Source organism: Maylandia zebra, linkage group LG14, assembly GCF_041146795.1.
Source record: "Maylandia zebra isolate NMK-2024a linkage group LG14, Mzebra_GT3a, whole genome shotgun sequence".
Taxonomy (NCBI): domain Eukaryota; kingdom Metazoa; phylum Chordata; class Actinopteri; order Cichliformes; family Cichlidae; genus Maylandia; species Maylandia zebra.
This window is the reverse complement of record NC_135180.1, coordinates 35,514,103-35,538,744: the sequence shown is the minus strand read 5'-3', so window position 1 is coordinate 35,538,744 and position 24,642 is coordinate 35,514,103. Positions and strand designations below refer to the sequence as shown.

Here is a 24,642-nt window from a genome sequence, read left to right as displayed (position 1 = left end):
TAAAAAATTCCGGAATCCCGATCAACTATGAAACTTAATCCAGTTCAGCCAAGACCCTCCAAGCAAAAAACACTAATCCAAACCTTTTGAGTAATCCTAATAAACAACCAACCACACTTATCATCACCAATCAATATTAGATTATTTTATCACTAGTTATGTTGACATTTTATTTACTTATGCATTATTACTATTATTTTATTAGTATTATTTTTTGTTTATCGAATTATCAGAAATAACAGAAAAATTAAATGAATGATGTAAATTAAGTTAACGACTTATTGCCTTTACTGCACCAATCATGCTCATGTTTGTAGTCGTCCCCCAACCGGTCAATCCTGATTATGTACCAGCTGCCTAAAACTTTGTTGCAGAGGGCCTTACACTAACTCTTCTCCCCAATTGCAGCAGGACGTGACAAAGAGCCTGCAGGGTTGAACCACGCTGCAAACTCCTGAGAGCCCAAACTATCGAGCACCTGCAGTACAGACAGCACTGATGTTTGTTGACTTAAGCTGCAGGACTAGCTGAGAGATAAGAGATCGCCACACACAAAAACACTGCTTACTAACAACTAGTCTGACAACCTGGAGTGGCTTCTTAAGTTTTTTAAGAACGTTGTGTTTTTCTTTGAGACTCAGCAAGCACGATAGTTCTGCTTCAACTACTCTCATCATAATTTGCTACAGTCCTATCAACAAAAGCGTTGTTTCAGTGTTAGAGCTGTGTTAAACATTGAGGTATAGTGTAAAGCATGTGACTCAGAACAGCACCATCATTACATAATGACGACATGTTGTGGAAAACAGAGGCAATGAGATGATGGTGTGCTGAAGAAGCCAAACTTCATGCCAGTCTGCTCTTTCTTTAGCGAGGCCGGCTTTCATCTGATCCAAGAAATACGGTCTACCGGAGAGAGCCGCCCGCCAAACTCAGCAGAGGTAAGAAACTGCAATCAGAAGCTGGCAAATATCCTTCTAACGCTAGCTGTGAAAATACAGGCAGTTACCACTGTGTAGTCCGTAATCAAGCAAAGGCTCACATTAATACGTTTGGACAGCTTGGACATTTCCATGCCAAAAAAGCATTCCAGTTACATTCAGTGGTTTCCTCAGAAATCCCACTGAAGGGATTATGAAAAACTCAAAACTTTGTATTAAAAAATATCAAATTTTAAATTTCTAATGTAGTTTTCTCATCTTGATGGGATTTAACAGGCTTATCCTTATTTTTCATCACATATATGGCAAAGGTAACATGTTACACACCCAAGTATCTAAAGTTATGCAAGTGAAAAAACAAAAAAATCTGCTTTTCCCTTGTGTCTGCCCTCGCACTTCTGCCATACACCAGCACAACTCAGGTAAAAAAAACAGCCAAAATCCACAAATATCGATATCGTTTGTAAAATCTCTATATGAGCAAGCTTGCCTTATCAGCTTAAAGTAGGACAACTGTGCGAGCAAACATAAGTGCATGCTGGGATTCAATTCAATTTAATCAACAAAATGTCAGAAAATGATGCCCCATGGTGCTGAAACTGACTTGCTTTGCTTGACCATCGTTAAAAGACTCGATATAAGAAGCTCTAAAGTCCTATTTTGTCTTCAACTGTGGCTAAGAATGCAGATTTCAAGCTTCACTCAGTGTAAAAGATAAAATGATGATATCAATTGCAAAACAAACTCACTGTAAAGTATTTCAATTTTTCCAGACACAGACACAGAACACCAAAAACTGTCAAAAATGAGCTCCTTTTTTTTTAATACTGATTTTTTTTTTGCGTTATTATGATGATGACAATTATTATTATTCATGTTATTCGTGTGTTCTTGCCTCTGTTCCTGAGCACTTACAGGGCTCTGTTGATCTTGGCTCCTTCAGTCATTCCACAGAGGATTTTCCCCCCTCTAATGCAATAAGCCTGGACCTCTTTCCCTGTTACAGTGAGAATCACAATATCTGATGTAAGTGTATCATTTCTGTTTTTCCCCTATCCCTCATCTTCCCTTCCTTTTTTTCCACCCCCTGAACATGATTTTTCACCTAAATCTTGTCATATGTACTGATAATGTCCACATCTTCCACTTTTAAAGATGATAATTTGCATTTGGTGGTTGAAGTTGGATGTGGAGCACACCACAAACAGCTAATCGAGTCCTACACAGATAGGGCTGCCACAAACGATTATTTTGATAGTCGACTAGTCACCGATTAATTTTGCGATTAGTCGACTAATCAGATCATCATCCATTGGATGTAAAACGTACACCTTATTGCACCAGCAGCATCTGCTCTTATATAACTATCATTAGCTTACAGCTTTAAGTGTTTAAGGTGCTAACTAAAAATAAAGACAAGATGATAGTTTATTACATTTTAATGAAATTTGCAGATTGTTTCGGTGAAGTTTAATAAACTCCTTGCTATCTAAAATATAACAGGACACCGGAGTATATTCTCGAGTAGGGCTGGGCCATATTATACCGTTCACGGTAATACCGGTATAATGTTAGGCAACGATAGGAAAATGAAATATCGTGATAGAATGGGAGTAAAACGCGCATGCGCAGTGCCTTTGTTTTCATACGCACATGGCCGATTGTTGAGTGAAACAGATGAACCAGAATTGGTTTGTAAAAATGGTGCAACTTCCGTGATGTGGAACTGGTTTGGTGTTTGTCCGTCAGATACACAACAAAGCACATTTTTTTGCAGAACATGCAAGCGGCCGTTGTTATTGTCATATTTGTCGGACTAAGATGCTCTTAAATCTGGGAGTAATCTGGGTCCTAAACTCCGTAATCTTCAGGTCAAACAACACTGCAGCATCACTTAGAGTTAAAAACTGTCTAAATTCTTTCATCTTTAATAAAACGATCAGCATTGCTGCTTTACCAGGTGTAACTATAAAGTTTAACTTCCAGGCATCCATGAAAACAAAAGTTATTACATTTAACGGAGTTAGAAGTTAGCAGGAAGCTAGCGGAAGTTAGCTCGCTAGTTTCGCTAGTTACCTAAGCATGATATAGCATGTTCTGACTGAGAGATTTCTGAAAAAAATCAAACGTACAGCTCTGCTATCACTTCCAACATAAATGAAGACAGGAAACTAAACAGCAGTGACGTTTGTAGGGTTACTGAAGTTGGGCTAGCTGGTATATAATGATGTGCTACGTGATCGCTAGCGACACAGCTATGTTAGCATAACATAAACAGTGAAGCTGGAGGACGAACACTAACACTTTTCCACTTATAAAAGTTAACGTGAAGGTTCTTCATGGTTAGAGACAAATGCAATCGCATGGCAGGATGCTGTAAACGGACCAAACTTCAGTCAGGAGAACAACTGAGATAATCCATCCACAATACGAGGTTAGTCATTAATATACTGCAACAACATGGGAATAGAGCAGCAGCCAGAGAATTCAACATTAATGAAACAATGGTACAGAAGTGGAGGAAGCAAGAAGGAGTTTAATAAAGTTTGATTTATCTGACTGCTTTGTTTCGCTTAATGTGCCTTATAATCCCGTGCACCTTATGGTCCGAAAAATGCGTACTGCACACTGCAGTTTAATGTTGCAAAGCACCTCTTTTTAACTTCAGTGGATATTATACATGGTTATGCTCAGGATATGTCAGCCCATTTCTACTGGAAATGCCTTTTGGTTAAACTTTCAGCAAGGAATTTGCATTTGCACTGTTACATTTTTATAAAGCTTTAATGTACATAAAAACCAGCTTCTTGTTTAAGTGAAAATAAATGGAAGGTTGTCTTTTTGCGCTAGTAATGTTGTGGAGTTGTATTTTGTCTCACATCAATTATATCGTCGGTTATATCGTTATCGCAAATTTTCAAATATATATCGTGATAAATATTTTTGGCCATTTCGCCCTGCTCTATTCTCGAGCATCTCACACTTCTGATAATCAGCTGTCTGCTTGACGTTTATTCAGCTGTGTAAAAACTATAACTTTAATCTCAGCCAAACCGATTTACTCAGGAACAAATAAAATACTAAAAAAAAGCCAAACAATAACATTTTTAAGTTATCTAAGTGACTCATATATATTTAACCTGAGTAGCGAAAGACGGCGGTGGGTTTGAAAACCATTAGCCGGGAGTCCGGTGTTCTCACGGGCTCTAATGAGCCTTGCCCCCGGCTAGCTATCGAGCTAGTGGGTAACAGACGTCTCTGAAAACGTCGGAGCGCTTTTAAAAATATGTGCTGCCATCTTCTGTTTCAGTCCGTTATTACACTCTTAAATCCTGCTACTTATTCCTGCGTCTTTTGTGATCTTACAAAGCTTCAAACGACGCGTCGACTATTAAATTAGTCGTCGACGATTTTGATAGTTGACGTAATCGTGACTAGTCGACTAATCGTGGCAGCCCTATACACAGAGCAGATTTTTAATAAAAAATTAACTTATGTTTAGGGAGAAAAAGTAAGACAAGTAGGTTTTTGTTCCAAAGCTTTTTTTGGCAGCTTGATGTCACGATTTCAAGCTTGGTTTCAGAAATTTTACATGTGGTTGTTAAACACTGATCTATAAAATATACTTGCAAAAAAACAGAGCTTATAAAGGAGAAATTAATGAATTAAAACGATCTTGTTTTAAAGTCTTGGGTTTTTTTTCTCAGTATGGGCAGATCTTTGGCTGTTAGCCTGCAGCTAAATCTGTTTTACCGTTACCTCTGCAGCTCACCTCTCCACAAACACACCCCCCCCCCCCCCCCCCCTTTTCTCCCTCTTTTTACTCACTAAACTCTGATTCCTCTCTCACACACAGTTTTATCTGTGCGATCAGGCCCCATGAGAAAAGTCAGATTTTAATGTTTCCACTACAGCATCAACTCAACAAGCAACGACACAAACAGGACAGAAAGAAAATGGAGGTAATTGCAACTTCACATGTGGATACAAACAAAGAACTTCTAAATAGTCAAGACCTCCCACTCTCATAGGCTTCTGGTTTCACAGGGGGAACTTACTCCACTTACTATATTCCGCAATGGCCTTATAAAGCTCAGCCTATAATGGTACATTTCATCGGGTAAAGATTTTAACCCAATTAAACATTTAGGCAACCATTTCTTCTGCTAATTTGAGCTTGAGCCATAGTATTAGTTATAAGATAAGAGGAGTGTATCCTATTTTTTTTATCTCTGTTGACTAAAGGTCAAAACTGTTGTTTTTTATTAACACATTATTCTATATATTACAAACTAAAATGTGGGGTTGTAGAGGCTTTAATTGCTGTTGGTGGTGGTGACTAATGAACTACACGGTTATTTATAAATGAAGGAAATTAATTTCCTACATTTTAAAAATTTGAATTGATTACAATTCAACTATTCAAAGGCTCAGAAGTTCATTTTTCCACCTCAAGTCATCACACAAGATCAGAACTAAGTGAAAAAGGAAAACCGTGCATCGCAGACTAGTCAAATGTAATCAAATGTGCCAGACAGCCGTCATGTCTTCAAAGTTTCATACCTGGAAACATAGTGGCTGCAACTTTCTGATCTCTTTTTTGAAATAGACACCCTGTTGCCCTTTACTCAGACCACACCAGAAAATTGTTTCTTTATTTTTTTTTGCCCCCCAATACCATCATTTTCTTACTCAATAACAAATCCCCCACACACCTCATGCTCCTGCCTGTTATTGCCCTTTTGCCTCCAGCCATCACCTTGTACATCGCTGTGAAAGCTGTTTGGACTTCACAGAAGAAGCCTGAACAGCAGCTGCATTCGGGCCCTTCTGGTCAGTTCGCATCAAAGCAATGACAACATCCCTCCTGCCAGCAGCTCTGTCTCCTGCTGGACACATCTGTCAACAGTCATCTGTGATTTCTGATCATTTCCACCTTTATGGCTCGACTCCTCTGCTGTGATTCACCTAAAAACTGGCCAGGAATCAAGAAAAACTCTTAAATCTGCTTGGAGTGAATCCTTCAGACTCAGTAGATTTTAGGTACTGCAGCTTGCATTATAAATATGAGCAAAGGAAATACAGAAACTGCAGAGGAATTTGAAAAAAGTAGCATATAGTGAGTGATCAGACATATTTTTGAATGCCTCTTCTTTACTGCTAAATACAGTTACAAGCAAAAACTCTTTAGCCCCATTGTGTATTAGGTTTGTTGGCATAAATTCAATGTCCAGCAGGTTTATCACCAAAGCCTACATTGCACACTGAAATAGCTGCCAAATGGGCCTTTATTATGGAAGAAGTTTGTCTAGCTTTGTCCAGTAAACTTTGCATAAAACAGCACCTCAAAGTGTGTAACTATAAGTACACTTCTTTCTAACTACCTTAGTCAAGTCCCACCACAGCTTCTCCATATTAATGGTTCAGACAGACACTATCTATCCTCTTCTGAAACCCAAAGCCAATATTCTGAGGTATGCTTGGGTCACTGTACTACTACTGAAAGGTCCATCAATGATTCCTCACTGACAGCATTACATTTTCTTCCAGGATTTCTGATATTTTACTTACTACATGTTGCCTGTTATACTTTGTAGGCTTTTGCATTACCTGAGGAATCAAAGAAGTCTCTGACATCATTGAGCCATGATCATGCTTTACTATACGTCGGTTTATTCTTCCTTCTCCAGACACATTTCTAACCCATAGGCCAAAAGTTCTAGTTTTGTTTTGTCCCCCCAAAGATCTGTGTCATCATTTCAATCATCATCAGTAATGAGTCACAGCACTTCGATAAATCATATGGTCTTGGGAATAAATTCAGGAACAGGTTTCATTTCAGCCAGTGAAACTGCTAGTCAGTGACTGAAACTGGCAGGGCTCTCTTAGGTTTGGCCCTGTTACATAGTGCCAGCAGGCACTGAAGGCAGGAAATGAAGGAGAGATGGATGCAGCAATGGTTCCCAACAGACTTCTACCCGCAGACATTGTAGTTTATTGTTGTGTTAGCCAAAGGAAATTATTATGAAGTAGTAAAATTTAAGTAAAAAAGTGTTGTTAAATGTATTTATCCTGCCAGGTAGTATTATAAGTTTCCTGCCAGCAAGCAGAATAAACACTAAGCGGTATCTTTTGGGACCAGTTTTGATTATTTATACTGGGATGAAGGCTTTTTGAGAAACCTCCAGGGTACCACAAAACCCCCTCTTTTACCCTGCAGGGAGAGCCAACTGGAGCCTCCTTTCAGGATGATAATAAAGTATAATACTGATATCCTACTTTAAGGAAAAACAAACAAAAAACAAACAGCAGCATACACTTTATGCTCCTTTCCCAACAGACTCTCTATATGCCCCTTGTCTGCCACACAAAGTCGTTTATTTTTCCACTTGTTGATTGTCTGCTGCTTCTATGACCTGCGTGGATTTGGTTTATCTGGTCCACATATCATGTCAGTGAGGATGACTGTTTAACCTGCCAGCCTGTTTTTCCTGTTTGATTACCTCAGTTGGCTCCTCGTTTTTCACCACAGAGCAGACAATTCCAATGTTTCTACAACTAGCAGCAGACAGAAGAAGATGCTTTTTATTAAAGCTGTTCTGGAAACCCGAAAAAGTAAACACAACTTAAACATTTTCTGCTAGAAAAGCTAATTACTTCCTTTCACCTGTCCCTTTGGGCTTTGGTTTGTATAATTTTAAAATTATCAGGGACCTAACAAGGTATTTTAAAACCATGTTATCTCAACACTGTTAGATTCATATTCAGCACATATGCTGTGTTTTTGTTCACAATGAACAATCACTCAAAGAAAACACACACATGTCCAATTTTTTCCAGTAAACTTGCCATTTGTTTCTTTCAGATTCAGTTGAGGCTGTAATTTAGATATTAGTTGTAATTACAATAGTTGTAGTAGTTGTCGTAATTACAGATATTAGTCAGTTAGCTACTATCTAACAAAAATATAACTTTTCAATATGGCTGTACTGATTGTGAAATTCTGAGCTGATACTGTTAAAAGACTTTGGCCTAAATCCTATCCTCATGTACCCACAGTTTATTTAAATGTACTTTTCTTGTTATCTGTTCCCACTTCTGTGCTATAAACACTAACATCTTTTTAAAAGACTTTCACCTTTTCATTACACTGCCTTTGAACTCTCCAGCAGATAAACTTAACTGTTTATCTCACTTACTAGTAGATGGATATCAGCTGTCTTGCAGCTGCATCCCATCTCGCAACTTAACACGTGAATATTCCTGATGAATATTTTGCCATATATGATGTAGATGCTCCCGCTGCTGTTTGGGAATGGTGCATATGTGAGAGAGAGGAATGACCCTTTCATACAGCTTCTCTGGCATCCCAGGAATGTATGGTGTGCCCAGCACCAACCGCACGACCTTACAAACACAAACCCCCCTTTCCTCTTACTGCACACTCATGAAGCACAACACAAATGCAATCCATAACATGACATCCGCCAGCCAAGAGGAAAAGAAGCGGGAGGGGAAAAAGAGACTAAAAAGGAGAATTCATTCATGCACGAGAGAGAGAGAGGGAGCAGCTTAATATCCTATTTTCCTGCTTTAGCCTGCCCACACAAACAACTCAGTCCTCCTTCACAGGTGAAAACGGAAGTTCACCGTGATCCTGATTATCAGGAACCAGCTGAACTTATCGGAAAGCAGACTAGCAGACTCAGAGTTACCAGAACCCGTTTGTCTCCTGGGTGTGCAAATGAGCCATCCTGTGAGCTTATGAGATCTTAGCAAAGAAAGACAGTTTGAACCTAAAGTTAGCTTCACATTTTAATTGTTTAACAACTTTCACAAGTGGCCCTCAGATTTTTTTTCCACAGCTCAGACACGATTCGCTTTAGTCTACGCTTTGAGTGATTCATCAGCTAACACACAAACACAAGGAGAGCAGACTCAAGGAGGCTGCTCCGGTATCCTCACACCCGGACTGGCCGAACCGACCAGAGCGCAGCTAACGCTAGCCTCCGTTAGCGGCTCAGCGGGGAGCGGAGACGCGCCACAAGCTAACCCACAGCACGGTCCGGTAACCGAAGTCAGAGCCACGCGGGGATACTCACCAGGGATGTCCCAGGAAAACTTTTTCTGCCGACCCCGCGACGTACTTGGAAACTCTCCAAAAATCAGAAGGGCGGGAGCGGACTAACTTCAGGGCAAACTGTGTGATATTAGCCGAAGTCTTACTTTCCCGACGCCATGTTGAACAGAGGAAACTGGAACATCCGGGAAACTGAAACCAATCTCCATGGAAACCGAGTTAGCGACGGGCTACCGGGAGACGACTCTTCTTCGGCTTTTTTTTTTCTTCTTTGTGGTTGGTAAACATTACCGCCCACCGGTAGACTGCACTATTTTTATTCTTTATCCCGCTGCTGTAACACAATGATATGTTCACATATGGCTTCTTCTTGGCATGACAAAGATTTGCTCTGCACTCTCCATATACCTTACATCCAGCTGCTTTAAAATCACCAGCTAACCTAACATGCATGTCTTTGGACTGTTTGAGGAAGCTGGAGTATCAGAAGAGATCCCACGAGGGCACAGGGAGAACATCTAAACTCCAAACCTCCAGAAAGGTCTCAGCCAACCTGGGAATTTGAACCTTTCAGTAAACCCCTTTGCTAACCACTTCAAGATGCTTTCCATAAGAGAATTGTCTAAGTTTATATCTTGAGAGTTAATGTAAGGTTACAACAAGAGAAACAAACAAAAAAATACAATTTTTAGAAGAAATGTATTGATCTCATGGCAGTAGAGTGTGTTTTAATGTTACAGTGACTAAACACAGTGGTACAAAACAGTCTGTTTTACAAATGTAGCCAATCGTCATATTTGCGGGACTGATGGAGTCTCATGCAGAGGCACCTCCAGAATTTTTTCATAGAGGGCCACTAAAAATACTGGGGTCCCACACCAAAAACAGAAATTCCAGTTTTACCATGCTGTTGTCAAATATATTTTTGGGGGGTGGCTAGTTTTGTTTTGTTTTGTTTTTTTAATCTACCATGTCCAAGCAATGCAGGCACACATACGTACATGCATTAATATGTAGAATATGCAGTAAATTCTGATAAAACAGAGACAATTCAATCAATAACAGGGACAAACAACCTCACTATGAGCTCATGTGGTAGGTTTTATCTTAACTTTAGTAAATAAAACTGTGGCAAATGGGGTTGGTTGATGATTCACCAGGAGAGACGGGAACAAAACTTGCTGATACAGCGCCAGGCTCCTATTGGGCCCTGTGTGATGCAGAGGTGGTGATGGATAGGTGGGACTACAGCCTTGAGAACAGATACTTGGATGCAATTTGACTTTCTGTGCCAGGCAAAGTTGGAGCAACATCATTCCTCAGTATAAGTTCAGGGACAAGTCATCGCGTTGCAGCTGTTGCTGCTGTTGCTGCTGTAGGAGATGAGGAAAGCGAGGAAGGTGGGCGGAGAGATAGGAGAGAGCTAGCTGCACAGTGAGGAGTGCAGATATGTGACAGTCTGCAGGTGGAGGTGATCATTCATAAGAAGCTTCAGGGCAACAGAGGGATAGTTCAGGGTAATTTAGAGCAGCTAAAGCAAATGTTTGCTAAACATTCACAAAGAAGAACTGTTTTTCTCTGCTGAGCTTCAGCACCGCATTGCAGTGAGAACAGCCCAGACAAGCTGTGTCTGAAACAGAACATCCTCACCTTATCCCAGAATAACACATCTGCATACTCTGGGGATCTGTGAATTCACCATTTCCATCACAGCTGGTTCAGAGCTGCTCACGAGTTTGTTAAAGGGGACTGCAACAGTATGCTTACCGTCCAGAAAAAAACACCCCAGTGATGCCAAGCAGCACTGCAGTGCAGCGAGAACGACCCAGAGAAAGTGTCTCTGTTTGGCATTAAGATGAATTAGAACTGTATAAACAACCATATTCATTAATCTGCCACTGAAAGCCCTGATTTTGCTATGTTGCCATCTGAAGACAGAGACTTTTAAAAAACAAATTAAGCTTCTATATCACATCTGTGATACAAAAAAAGCTCTTTGTATTAATCAAAGAATAATTAATCCCCCGAAATGTACAATAATAATCAATTTTTTGTTGTATTTAAAAAAAATAAAATCATGTAAATTAAAATACAGATATTTTTAAGTTACATGAAAAATGTCTGTTTTTACAGATTTCTTTTTATATTTAATAAAGATGTTTAAATCTGTATAAACAACAATGTTACCCAATAATAAGTTCAAATACTGTCCAACTAATTAATCCAATTAAAATAAGAGAAAAGTACTGTTGAATTTTACTTTGTAATTTATGCAATATTTTGTATTTTCAGTCCATTCATAATGTGAAAAAATGATTTACTACGCAAATAAACCAGTTTGTTAAACTAGTAACTGGGTTTATATATATAAAAAAAATCTAACATTTTTGACTATACAAACATAAAGTTAATGGTTTTACTTCAGAAAATGTAAATGCAACATACTGTCAATTACAGATCTTTTCTAGTATATACTGATTGATCATATTTGATTCCACGTAAAATCATGTCTATTTAGTTGATATGATAAGAGTGAAATATTCCATGAACCATGTAAACTCATGGTTCAGCAGCAAGTTATTAGTTTCCATGTATATGATGATCTCATCAGAATTTCCTGTGCTGCTACAGATTAAACTACACAACAGGGTAAATTACATTATGATAGCTTGACCTCAACCAGCAACATCAGTGAAGCAGAATTCAATAAAAATGATTAAATAATGTATAATAGTCCTGTGATAGACTGGCCAGCTGTCCAGGGTGTACTCCGCCTCTCACCCTGTGACAGGCTCCAGCATCAGGCTGATCTGGATTAGAATGAATGAATGAATGAATGAATGAATGAATGGATGGATGAACATATTTTTCTGCAGTATCACTTTTCAACTTTAGCTACTAAAGAAAAATGTAAATCTATAATTATGTAAATTTTTACTTAACATTGAGAATTAATTGCAACTTTTAAAAACATTTGTAATCTTGTTTAAAAACAAGTAAACGACACCATTACGTCATTAACCACATTCCCCTCATCACTGTAAAAGCCAGGATATTACCTCAGTCTCTTTGCAGTTTCATCTGCACAACACTGACCCCTAGTGATCAAATGCACACACTGCTCTGTCAAGCTTTGCTCTGTGGCGTCCTCATCATGGGGAGGGGCTTTCAAAAAGGCCTGATGAGAGAGGGAACAGTTTTCTTTTTGTTCCCCACACACTAATAGAGTCATGTCATTATTAGTTTCAGAAATGATAAAAATAATAATGAAATTTGTGAACTAAACTGTGAAGTTTTATTTTACTCTCAAAGACGTACGTTTCTGTGAATGTTTTATTATTGAACAGCAAATTTTCATATGATGCATTTACCAGATTTCTTCTGCCAATACTAAGTGCATACACCTCTTCTGTTCCCGGTTTCATTGTCTGGAGATGAAACTATCACGTCACCCTTATTTTCTGTCATATATTTACTGTTACAGTAGTTGGTGATCATATTAAATGTCCCTGAAACCTAAACACACGGAGCTGGAAATGAGCAGGAAAGGTCACCTTTGAGAGTTTCTCTCGGTGGAAACATCTTCCCATTTAGATAGTCTTGCTTACTGTATTAATATGTTGAGGAAAAACCTACATTAATCTCTTAACCTGCTAACCTCTAATGACAATCAGCTGATTATAACTTCACTTGCAGCCTTAGCAGAAATTTATATAACTAGAGGTTTCTTTCAGCGAGAGTTTGATCATTTATTTCTGCAGTGGAAGCAAATTTGTTACATTTTAAGTAGCAGCTTTTTTTGTGTCCCATTGCAGATTTGGATCAATACTTTGCTCATTTTCTGGTGTCTCTCCAGCTTATTTACAGGCTTTGTTTGTCCTGGGAAACGTGTGTGTTTGCTGAGCATGCTCCTCTTTTCCAGCTTTGTTTCTGCATGTATAGATAAATCTATATTTACTAATTTCCTTTATACAGCGAAATCACATTTGTCCTTTAAAATTCCTGCTTTTCCTCTCATTGTGGTTTCTAACTCTTAGGGAAAAGATATAGTTAACCAGATCTCAGCTGTGTTTTATAAACTGAGAACAGATGGTTTTCTCATGTTTCACTGCATTAAAGAAGTGTGGAGGAAAGTAAAGGCACCAACATCTGAGGGACTACAGGTTGGACTCTGTGATTAAAATGTGAAGCTGCTCAAACAGCTTTCTTAAATGAATCCACAGGTCAGCAGTTTGTTGAGCCGCCTCGCTGGTTTACATCCTCTTATGAGGTAATGAAAGCCCTGAATGGATGGTACAAAGCAGGACTTCATCATCAATCCTTCCAGTGTTCACTGGGCATCTAATTACTTTAACAGGGGGTCAAATATATATTGGACAAAGGTGAAATGTAAAATGTAGTCTGGCCTGTTTCATAAGACGTCACAAATTCCAGGTTTTGCTGCCTGTAGACTGTAAATGCAAAACCATAAAGTCAGACATTTATTGTTGTCATTTGTACTGTGAAAAATGCCTGTGCAGTAAAACAGAAATAGTCATGGTGTAAAAGCTCAAAAGATTTTTCAAGGTAAGAAAAGAAACAATCAAAAGAAAAATATAGCATGAAACACGCACTAAAAGCAAACAAGGAACAAAAACTCGGCAAAAAAATGCTAATCCACATACATCCAAAATAAATACTGCAAAAGATAAAACATTCAGAATGCTCCTGAAATATTTCTTTAAACTCCAAACCTTGTATTGAGTTCAAAAAGCATCTTCAGACCTTTTCAAATGTTGTTGTTGTTGTTGGTGTTGTTGTTGTTGTTGTTGTTGTTGTTGTTGTTGTTGTTGTTGTTGTTTTTTGTTGTTGTTGTTGTTGGCCTGGAGATCTGTTCCTCAAGAAAGTCTGGCTACTTGGAGGCAAAATATAAAGAAATGATGAATGAACACAATACTGTACCCACAGCATATATATCAAAACAAAGAGCAGAAAATTTTATTTCTGACACTAATGAAATATTTTGAGGTGATATTGCTAAATATTTAAATAAATAGAAAGTATGCCCCAGTGAAGCACAATTAAGAAACACAACTGAAACTGTGAAGGATGCATTTGTTAAATGTTTTGCCTACACACGCATATGAGCTTCAGTGACATCCCATTATTAATCCACAGGGTTTCATATGATATCAGCATACCATTTACAGCTATAACAACTTTAACACTTCTGGGAAGTCTTTCCACAAGGTTGAGAAGTGTTTATGGGAATTCTGACCATTCTTCCAGAAGCGTATTTATGACACTGATGCTGGAGGAGAAGGCCTGGCTGTCAGTATTCACCCTAATTCATCCAAAAGCCTTCTATCAGGTTGAGATCCGGACTTTGCAGGCAAGTTCTTCCACACCAAACTCGCTTGTCTATGTCTTTATGGACCTTGCTTGGTGCACTGGTGCACAGTCTGTTGCCACAAAGCTGGGAGCATGAAGTTGTATGGAACCAACTCCTGAGAAACGACTCCACACCATAATCCGTCTCTACTGCTCTAGAGTCCAGTGGCAGTCAACATATGATGTAAGGCTTGGATGCAGCTGCTCATCACATGACTATGTACTGTTCTTGAGCTGATCTGAAGCCACATGAAGTTTGGAGTTTGTTAGCAACTGACTCTGTAGAAAGTCGGCGACCTCTGCGGACCATGCGCTCCCAGCATCCACTGACCCCACTCTGTAATTTTCTGTGGCCTCCCACTTCATGGCTGAGCTGCTGTCATTCCCAGTTGCTTCCAATGTATTATAATAACTCAAATTGTATTTGTCACACACACAACCATACACAGTATGACATGAGGTGAAACGCTTGTAGCTGTGACCATTAAATGACAGTAGGTTTACAGTAAGATTTACAGAAAAAATTTACAGGTTACTACAAAAATTTACAGCTTCAACTTAGAAATTTACAATAAAAATGTGCAAATAACAGTTTATGCAAGATGTTATTAGTCAAAAGAAATTATATATTATAGGAAGTGTGCAAGAAGAAAAACCAGAGTGCGTGTGGTGATGTGATGTGTGTGGGAGAGTCCAGTCCTACACCTGGTTCAGGGCCCGAATAGCCTGGGGGAAGAAGCTCCTCCTCATTCTCTCTGTTTTGGTCTTAAGGGAGCAGAAGTGCTTCCCAGACCTCAACAGTCAGAAGAGTCCATTGTTGGGATGGGAGAGGTCCATCATAATCTTCCTAGCTTTGGACTTGCACCAAGTTCTTTAGCACCCTCAGTGGCAGATGGAAGTCTCTAAGTCTTCTGAGGAAGAAGAGACGCTGACGGGCTTTCTTAACCAGGGTGTTGATGTGACAGGACCATGACAGGTCCTGAGCGATGTGGACACCCAGGTATCGGAAACTGTCCACTCTCTCCACTGGCGTGCCACTGATGATGAGGGGCTTGTAATTCCTCACCTGCTTTGTAGTGAAGTCCACGATCAGCTCCTTAGTGTTGCTGATGTTTAGGAGGAGGTTATTCTCCTGGCACCAGGTCTCCAGGTTCCTAATCTCCTCCAGGTAGGCCGTCTCGATGTTGTCGGAGATCAGGCCCACAACAGCAGTGTCGTCAGCAAACTTGACAATGGAGGTGATGTCTGATGTGGCTACACAGTCATAAGTGTACAGTGAGTACAGCAGGGGGCTTAAAACACAGCCCTGAGGCACTCCAGTGCTGAGTGAGATGGAGGGGGAGACTTGTTTTCCTACCCTCACTGATTGAGGTCTATCTGTGAGGAAGTTGAGGATCCACTGACACAGTGATGAGCTGAGTCCTAGATCCGTCAACTTCGTGAAAAGCTTAGATTGAATTATTGTGCTGAACGCTGAACGTCCACAAACATAATCCTAACATAATTCCCTCTGCCAGTGTCCAGGTGACTCAGGGATGTGTGGAGCAGGTGAGCTATGGCGTCGTCTCTGGAACGATTAGTCCGGTAAGCAAACTGAAGTGAGTCGATGGTGGCAGGAAGTGAAGAAGTAATGTGATCTTTCATCAGTCTTTCAAAACACTTCATCACAATTGAAATCAGTGCTACTGGGCGGTAATCATTGTGGCATTGGGACAGGGACAATGATGGACTCTTTGAAGCACGTGGGAACCACTGCTTGGTACAGGGAGAGGTTGAAGATCTCTGTGAACACCGGTGCTAGCTGGTCAGCGCAGGCTCTCAGAACCCGGCCAGGGATTGCATCTGGTCCTGCTGCCCTCCTGGTGTTCACCCTCCTGAAGGTGTTCCTCACGGCATGCTCTGTGATGATGACGGCATTGTCTTCACTGGTGCACTCCATGTGCGCAGCGAGCATAAAACGTGTTCAGCTCATCAGCCAGTGAAGCGTCGGCATTCATACCACTAACAGCTGACTGTGGAATATTTAGTAGCGAGGAAAGTTCACGACTGAACTTGTTCCACAAGTGGGATCTTCTCACAGTCACACGGTGGAATTCGCCGAGCTCCTGAGAGCAACTCATTCAAATGTTTGTAGAAGCAGTCTGCATGCCTCGGTGCTTGATTTTATACACTTGTGGCCCTGGGAGTGGTTGGAACACCTGAAGTCAGTGGTTTGGATGGATGAGTGAATACTTTTGGTAATAAAGTGTAGTTAGAAGCTCCGGATTTAGAAATAACATGAAAAGAGTGTGATGTTTGCTGTATCCTGTGAAATACTGTTGAAGTGAAATAGCTGACCTATGTGTTTATCAGTGTAATGATGAAAACTATTCTGTTATCTCATGTTTCACTTCCTAAAACGGCCTTTTCTGCACTTAGAAAGTTTAAGAACGATGACAGAAACCGATCAGCCAACTGCTTTGAGTCTATTTTGGAGAATATTATGAAGTGCACAGTTCCTGCGGATTAAAACTGCCATAAATGAATGATGAATGTCGACTCTTACATTTTTCCATGTGGGCTGCTGTTTCGGGAGCATGGAGAGCAAAGACGACAGGAGAAAGGGAGGAATCACTGAACCCAGAGGCTGATGCAGATGTGCGAACAGCTGGCTCAGGCTGCATGCAGCACGGCCTTTGCTGCTTGTTGCTGCTGCGGTTCGGACAGGATGGCGAGCTCTGCTGAGTCATGCGAGGCTCGTCTGCAGCTTGTGAGAAGGAACAAGCGCTGACAACCTCAGCTGTTAATTTAATTATTGATCGAGGGAGGCACGGCGACCCGCGCACTGTCACACGCTCTGCCCTGAGCCGCTACAAATAATAGATAGAGGAAACTCCCTGGAGCCCACTCTGATGAGATTTTGTGTGTGCGTAAACGGTGATGAGAGCGAGCTGGCTCGAGCACAGCTGCTTATTGGCCTCATGTGTTTCTCTTTTATTCCTAATCCAGGGGAAAACGCGGGTTAACAAGAGCTGTATGGGTGGGATGAAGCGCACGCTGACATTTTTTAGTTCTGAGAGCCCATCCTGTGTTTCAGCTGATTATAATTCAGCGTGAGACCGTAAATATAAAAGGATGCTTTGCAGCATCAGAAAAATGTCACACTTTAGCTTTTATTGACACACAGTTGCAGGAAAAAAGAAAAAAAAACGTCCTCTGAATGTGTTCACCATGACAGCTGTGCAGGTTTCACGCTTAATTGATTTTTATTTCCTGCTTTGACTTTGTTGATATTTTCGGTTTGTCCTGCAGTCCCCAGTTTGCCCACTGTGTCCCAGTCTGTCAGCGTTTCAGTGCCTCTCCTGTCTCTGTTATCATGCTGTCAGTTATTTGTCTTGAGGTTATTTTAGGTTGGTTTTCTGCTGTGTTGTGTTTTTAATTCCTGTCTTTGTGCTTCTTCTGTTCCCTGATTGCCTTCAACTGGCCTTTATCCCTGTCTGAATTATATGCGTTTCCATCGGATTCTTTGTGCTACCGTGTGATTTTGTTTATTTGGACTATTGATCAGCCAATAAAGGCTTTTGTTAGAAAGAGGTTTGCTGATGCTCATCACACTGGAAAAAGACTCCAGAACTAACTCTAACGGTCTGCACCACACAGCAGAGCTTATTATTTTCCCGAAAGAAAAAAAAAAAGTCTAGCTCTGCGACTCCCATTAATTGCAGTTTTACTTTTATTTAGGGGGTTGATGGTTTCAGAGGATGGCTCTGCTAGGTGCTCAGTAAAGTTTTAGTGTTTAAGCGCAGCCCATTGTGCAGTCACACTGCAGCAGCAGCCTGCAGTTCAGTCCCGTTTCTCAGGGGCACGTGACAGGAGGAGGGAAAGGAGCTGCGACCCTGACTGATCCTGCTGCCTCAGCATTAAAAACTTTGCCACCGTTTCTCTACAGCTTTGCAGTAAAATGTGATTTACAACTGTCATAACTAACATTTTACGGTAATAGCTGCAGAAAGATGTTAATGTTTTAGAATGGCAACCATCTCTCTTTAATGTGCGTGCATAATGGTGCATCATGGCTGGAAGTCACTGTGATCTCAAACAGCACAGCATAATAGCTCGGTAGTTCTTCTTGTCCTTCTGGCTGCTCGCTCTAGAGGTCACCACATCTATTCTTAGCATCTGTCACGCCAATCCTCTGCTTCCACAAATCTCCTCTGTGCTCTTCCTGCTTTCCTCCATATCGATTTTAACCATTTTTATTTGAAAAGCTGTGATAAATAATATTATTTTGGCATTATTAGGCAGAAAAATCTGTCCACTTACTGTACATTAACTCCTGGACAGTTCGTTTTCCATAGAAAATCCAACCTGTGATCTTTTTGGCTGTTACTACTCTACTAGCTGTTATAGTGGGAGAGAACGCTGAGGGAACATTTCCAGCATTAATAAGAGCCACCTGCGCCGCAAAGCATCCAACTGAAAGGTACGCAGTCATTTCAACTCTGCAAACTCTGGGAATATAATAAAAATAATAAAAATGCAAAACACGGAGGTGCAAAAAAATGCAGTTCCTCTAACGGCCACTTGAGGCGGGCTTTAAAGTGGTAACAATTATACATATAGTCTGGTTCAAATAGTTTTGGCCTCTCATAACATCTGTACAGTGGGTGAATTACTCTATAACTCCTCTATCTGGACACTGTTAAGGGTTAAAATTAGGGGTGTGGCCACTTTGATTAACAGGGAGCTGTAGTTGCTCTGTCCTGTTGGGCCTCACATTCACTAAATCACTCAGTCACTGAACTGGACTTCGTCACCGTGTTTGTGCTGCTGATGCCTAATGGAGCATTTTTAATGCAAATATATGACTAAGTATATGGTCGACTGTGAATCAGCCCAGGCAAGAAGTTTGGGCTGCACTTTAAGTGAGTGAACGTCAATAGTTAATTTTAGTCTGTTGCTTAGAAATAATCAGCAGGTATCTCTGTTTCTGCACATGGTTAGGAAAAAATAACATTTTTAGGTTTCCAAACATGGAATCCTAAATCGGTGGATGACCTCACGGTGGTTTATATCCAACTTTTACATACAGTCTATAAGTCTGACAGGTTAAAGCACAGGTTGATGTCGGCACGGCCTACTCCTACTGATCTCTACATGCTGTTTATCCAAAAAGAAAAAAACGATGCACATTAAACAGGACGTGCCACTGCATCCTGCTCCTGTTCTGTGACAACCTTTTTAATCATCAGAGAAGCATCCACCGACAGTCTTCTGTTACCAAAGCACGCTACTTAGATAAACATGAGAAAGGTCAGTGAGGAGAGGGCCAAGCAGCTTTCACACTGAAGAGGCCGGATGTCCTCACACAAGTGTTATTTCCAGGTAATCTGGAGTATCTAACGGCTCTGATTTATAGTGAAAGTGGAGGCTGTGTTGTTTCAGATGCAGGCCAGCACTCCCCTGACGTCAGCTTGGCCTTTTCAGTAAAATGTCCCTGCGTTATTTCAGCACAGGACGACACCAAGCTGCCCGCCCCGTCGCCTGTTTTTGCTCAACTGCTGACAGAAAGACAACACACCCACACTGGAATAAATGCATAGTTTATCATATCATAACAATAAATTCTCAAGGCTACATTGTTAATAAAACAGTCTAGTAGATTTAGCCTAAATTCTGAAGAAGGAAGTGAGGTGAACAAAATGTGTCATCGAGAAGAAGAGGTACAAACGTGACACTGCATTGAGAATTAACGGTCATTCTGTGCAAGACAACAAAGATGGCTCTAAAAAGGTAAAACTGCTGCAACTACTGAGAGTGATCACCTTGCATTTCGTACGGCTACGAGCTACCGAAGATCACAATTTAGGCTACTTCTGCTACAGTACAGTATCGCTTTAAGTTCCTCTAGATACCTGAATAAAAACAGCATTCTGCTGTGAAAAAAGAGAAAAACCAGAAAGTCCTCTATAGGCATGAAAAAAAAGAAGTCTCCATTAGTGCAGAGCAGGGTCCTTGAGGAGTTGCAGGGGTTCCTGAAGGGGTTTGTAGGCTGGGGTTTAGGGCTCAAGCACTCTTGTGGGGGGTTTAAGAGTTCTTTGGTGGGGTTTTCTAATGAGGTTTCTCGGGGATCAGCTTCGGGGGTTGAGGGGTCTGCTGGGATGTTCTCCAGGATGTTTAAAGGATCAGGGCACACTCATGGTTTCTAAGCTTCCATAAGGTGGAGCATTGGTGTATAAAGTGAATTTTCAAAGGGGACCTCTTATGGTTTTCCTGGTTTTTTGGCATATATCTCCTGTTCCAGTGCTGGATGCTCATATTTAACACGGACAAAGTTTCAAATAAGGAGGTCAGTGCATGTTCAGGCGGTTTTTTCCCCCTCAGCTCTTTGTGATGTCATAGAGAGCGAGAGAGAGCTCTCAGGTACAGGTCCCATCCACCTGCTGTTTGCATTGGGCAGCCAATTAGAAGAGAATTGATGAGCTGAGGGGCTTCAACAAGGCCATGTGGGAAAAATAAAGATTATTTTGAACTGCTGATCATGCAAAGCTACTCTAGCAGGTTGCCAGAGTGTAAAATACAGAGCTGGAAGTGAGCAGGAGAGGTCCAATTTTCACAGGAACGTGAAAGAGTTAAAGCACGGATGGACTAATGAGCGACCAACTGGGCACAGACATTGGTTAGATTTACACTAAGAGGCTAGGACAAGTGTGAAAAAGACACCGAAATCTCAGACTGAATGGTCTGAATGTATGGTGGGTAATCTAAAGAAGTAGCATCTGTGATCTCACTTATAGAAGGAGCAGCAGAAAAAGAATCCCTGTTTCTGGTTAGCTGCACATCATAACGAGTGATCTAGAGACTTAATTTTTCTGTTATTTGTTTTGCTTAGAATATGATGGAAGAAATGAAAGCATGCAACATACTGTATGCTCTCAGAACCCAGAGGGTTTTTCCCGTCATCCACCTAAAACTCAAACACATTCAATGAAGAGTCACATAAGAGAGAAAAATCACCAGGTCCTGGAACATTAAAAGCTTCAGCAGACAGCGTTCGATAAAGAAATAATGTGACCTCTGCTGAGGATGCGGCATTCAGATGCAGGACCTTCTTCAATCTGTCATTTTGTAGTGTGATATCTGCTCTCAGTGGTCAGGACTCAGCCTGAGAAGTGATTACTGAAATTTAACTGCAGCACTCGTTTACCTGCGACACCTCACGGGGAGTCCCAGAGGAGTGCGGGACCTTTTACATGTCTGCACCCAGGAGTCCTGCTTCACCTAATCCATCCATGATTTAAAGGATGTAAGCATGACTCTCAGAATAACCAACATTTACAGGCACACAGCCACAAATCAGAGGGAAGCAGCCCTAAAAGATGCCAGGTGTGTGTTCCTAAGGCTTTCTCTCATTGGACAGACGAGTTCAGTGAAATGAAAAACAAAAAACCATAAACCCCCTCAGGACTGGGTGTTGGGGTGAAGCTGGAAAGAAAAACCCCCTCCTCCTCCTCCTCTCCACCTGCATGCGGAACACTGATGCATCCCGGCAGCACCTGCCCCCCCTCTGTCCTCCCTCAGGTCCTCAGTCAGCATCCCAAACTCTGGATGCAGTCATGTCTGTCTGTGTGCCGTCATCTCTCATCCATCCATCCATCCATCCGCCGCCGCAGCGTTGTGTCAGGTGTGTGCAGTCACTTATTTAATGCGTGCGTGCGTGCTGTAAAAGTCATCAAGGCTTCGCCAGGCACACGTTCTGGTTCGGGTTCTGGTTCGGTGTCGCGGTGATGTTGTCCGCTTTGCCCGGCGTCCAGAAGAACACGTAGTAAATGACCAGGATGAACGCGGCCACGGACACGCAGAGGAAATAGGCGATCGCCATCGCCACTTTCACCCAGATCTTAGTTGACATGTTAGCGTGTTTGGCCCGAAGCTCTCCGGGGTAGCTCGGCCTCCGGTTCATGTCCCCGTTCAGCTTCTCCACGGTCATGTTGCCCTGTCTGCTGGCCGCCTTCATCTCGGTATCAGCGCTGAAGTCTTACTCAAAGCTTGCTCCCCAACTGACTGTTGTGCGTTCATCGGAGTCTGCAGACGCTGCCGCCCCGCTGCGCTCCTCCGGGCCCGGATCAGGACGCAGACGCTTCAGGTTCTCTGGTGCGTCTCCGCGGGATGCTGGAGCTCCCTGAGCTCTCCGTGCGCACAGGGCAAACTGAACTCAGGAAGGTTTGCTCCGCTATCAGCTGGATGGGACCGCTAGTAAGCTGCTCTGAATTAAAGAAGTCATTTCCGGCGTGTCTTTTCAAAGTAAAACGAGTGATAAACGTACATAGCTCGAGAATCAAGGTTATTATAGTGAACTAAAAATAAAACTAGATGTGAAAAAACATTTTTGCTAACTAAAATAATTAGAAGAAAGTTACATGCTGAATTTAAAACGACTGAAAGATATTTTTCTCCCAGGCAAAAACAGAGAAGAAAATAATGAACATTAAATATCCAAACAAAGTCTTGATGCATGCTCAATCATCCAGGTAAGTAAATCCCCAAAAGTAGATTCTGTTCAGCTGAATCTGGACGTAGCGTTTCCAGATCTACATAATCAAATTTTGGGGAAGTAAAAATGTTGAGTTTGGAAAAGTGGGAATAATTTCTCTCGGATTTGAAGAGCAAAATGATAAATGTGACGGATTAAAGGAAGCGGCTCTAAAATGGAAACAAAGTCTGAAAAACTAAGTAAATAGATAAACAACCTGAAGCTAACACACCAGTTAACACGGGACTTCATTCATGGCACACTTGCGCACGGACTGCTCCAGTACAGCCAAACTACTGGCTGAGTTATTTGTAAGCTTTGGTACCCTAACCTAACTCTGGTGTCTTATCTCTGCGTCCTTCAGTGTTGACCCATCACAATCATTCGAAGTCGAGATGTTGAGATGCTCTTTTGTCGTCAGTTACTCTCAAGGCCAAAAGAAAACAGAAATCCTCTTATTGTGAAGGAATTTTTGCCACGTTTCCGGCGGCCTTCCGAGTTTTTCCTGACAGTCTTTACGAAACTGTGGACGAGGAGGAGCTCAAAGTACGCAACACCTGACGATTGGGTCATAGTTTGGGAGAAACGTCCCGCAGCAGAAGGCGCAGAGCCATCTCCATCCACAAATCATCACCGCCTCAGATTTTCTCCTCCAGCCAAAACAAATCTGTACAGAGACTGTAAAAAAAAAAACCACCGAGACATCAGAAACCTCAAAATAAAATAAAAATAAATAAATAAACCCTCTCTGCACAGATGAGTCACAGGCAGCGGAAGGAGGGGGGATTACTAGCCCCCGTTATGTAGTGTTAACTGAGGATGAGGAGGAACCGTTTGTCTTCCTGTCCTGCAGCGAGCAAGGTCACAATGTTCAAACAGGAGCTGCGATGCTCGTGTGTGCAGACGCAGATCGGCTTCTCAGTCCGGGACTGTGTCTGCGAGCAGGACCTGAATTCACGCGTCTTGGTGGCGGACAAACGGAGCAGAGACGGTGTCGGTGATCCAGATTCTGTTATGTAGGAAATATTACCAGCATTTTAAATCATTTCCTCACGTGGAGAACAAACACGTTAGACTTCAGAGAGAGAGAGAGAGAAAACATTTATTGGCTGAATGAATAAAACACAAACAGATAAAGCAAAAGTTTGCTTTTCATTTCATTGAATATATTTTTTAAAAGCTGTACAAGCGTCTAGATGCTCCTTCCCTCTCTGACGTGGACATTTCTCATCGAGGTCTTTCATAACATAAAAAAAAACAGAAGCTACATCTCTTTGTATGCCTTCTACATTTGTGTTTTCAGAGAAACTTGATGAACTTGGGGTCAGAGAAATGAGGTGAAACTTGCCCTCAGAGTCACACTCAGATTTTGGATGGAAGAGGCAATCACCTCCTCTGCCAAAGCAGATCCTGAGCTGAGGTACATGCAGCTTACTCTCCATTAGTTCCCTACAGCATCTCTGATCATTCTGATTTCCTGTCGGTCGTCCTGGAGAAGGAGAAAACCTGCCCGGAGACGCCCCTGCTGCACAGGCTGCTGGAGGAGAATCAGCAGGTGGGCGAAGACCGAGAACGCTGGACAGTAAAACTTGATTAGATATCAGCTGCCTGCTGGGCTCAGGAGGTGAACCAATCAAAGTGGCTTCACCTAAACATGCGTGCTAGGATGCAGCAAGCTGAACAGCCGATAAAAGGACTGGACTGTGATGGACACCGGACTAACACACACAACCACGCCC

General features: G+C 41.5%; 2 protein-coding genes and 1 long non-coding RNA gene across 6 annotated transcripts in view; 1 reads left to right on the top strand and 2 right to left on the bottom strand.

Annotated features, from left to right (window-relative positions):
- pak4 (p21 protein (Cdc42/Rac)-activated kinase 4) overlaps positions 1–9,198 on the bottom strand; it is a 46,839-nt gene extending 37,641 nt beyond the window's left edge. Inside the window, exons 1-2 of one of the 3 annotated variants that reach the window (XM_004569634.6) lie at positions 9,044–9,195; positions 1,857–1,938 (exon numbers count right to left, since the gene is read on the bottom strand). The gene's annotated coding sequence lies outside the window, so the exon portion shown is untranslated. Of the gene's footprint in view, positions 1–1,856; positions 1,939–9,043 lie in introns of all 3 variants that reach the window. The other 2 variants (XM_004569633.6, XM_076873440.1) reach the window with 2 other exon arrangements.
- LOC143412506 (uncharacterized) lies at positions 332–7,069 on the top strand. Of its 2 annotated transcripts, none has more exons than XR_013093033.1 (4): positions 332–941; positions 1,859–1,967; positions 4,798–4,903; positions 5,694–7,069. It is a non-coding gene; the product is annotated as an uncharacterized LOC143412506 (long non-coding RNA). The 2 variants fall into 2 exon arrangements; XR_013093032.1 differs by having other exon boundaries at positions 1,850–1,967.
- A 10,759-nt stretch (positions 9,199–19,957) lies between the features above and the next one.
- Positions 19,958–22,616, bottom strand: LOC101465622 (putative transmembrane protein INAFM1). Its single transcript, XM_004569632.3, has one exon. It carries the CDS (start codon positions 22,385–22,387, stop codon positions 22,103–22,105), a length of 285 nt encoding a protein of 94 aa, XP_004569689.1. The 5' UTR covers positions 22,388–22,616; the 3' UTR covers positions 19,958–22,102.
- Positions 22,617–24,642: the final 2,026 nt, after the last annotated feature.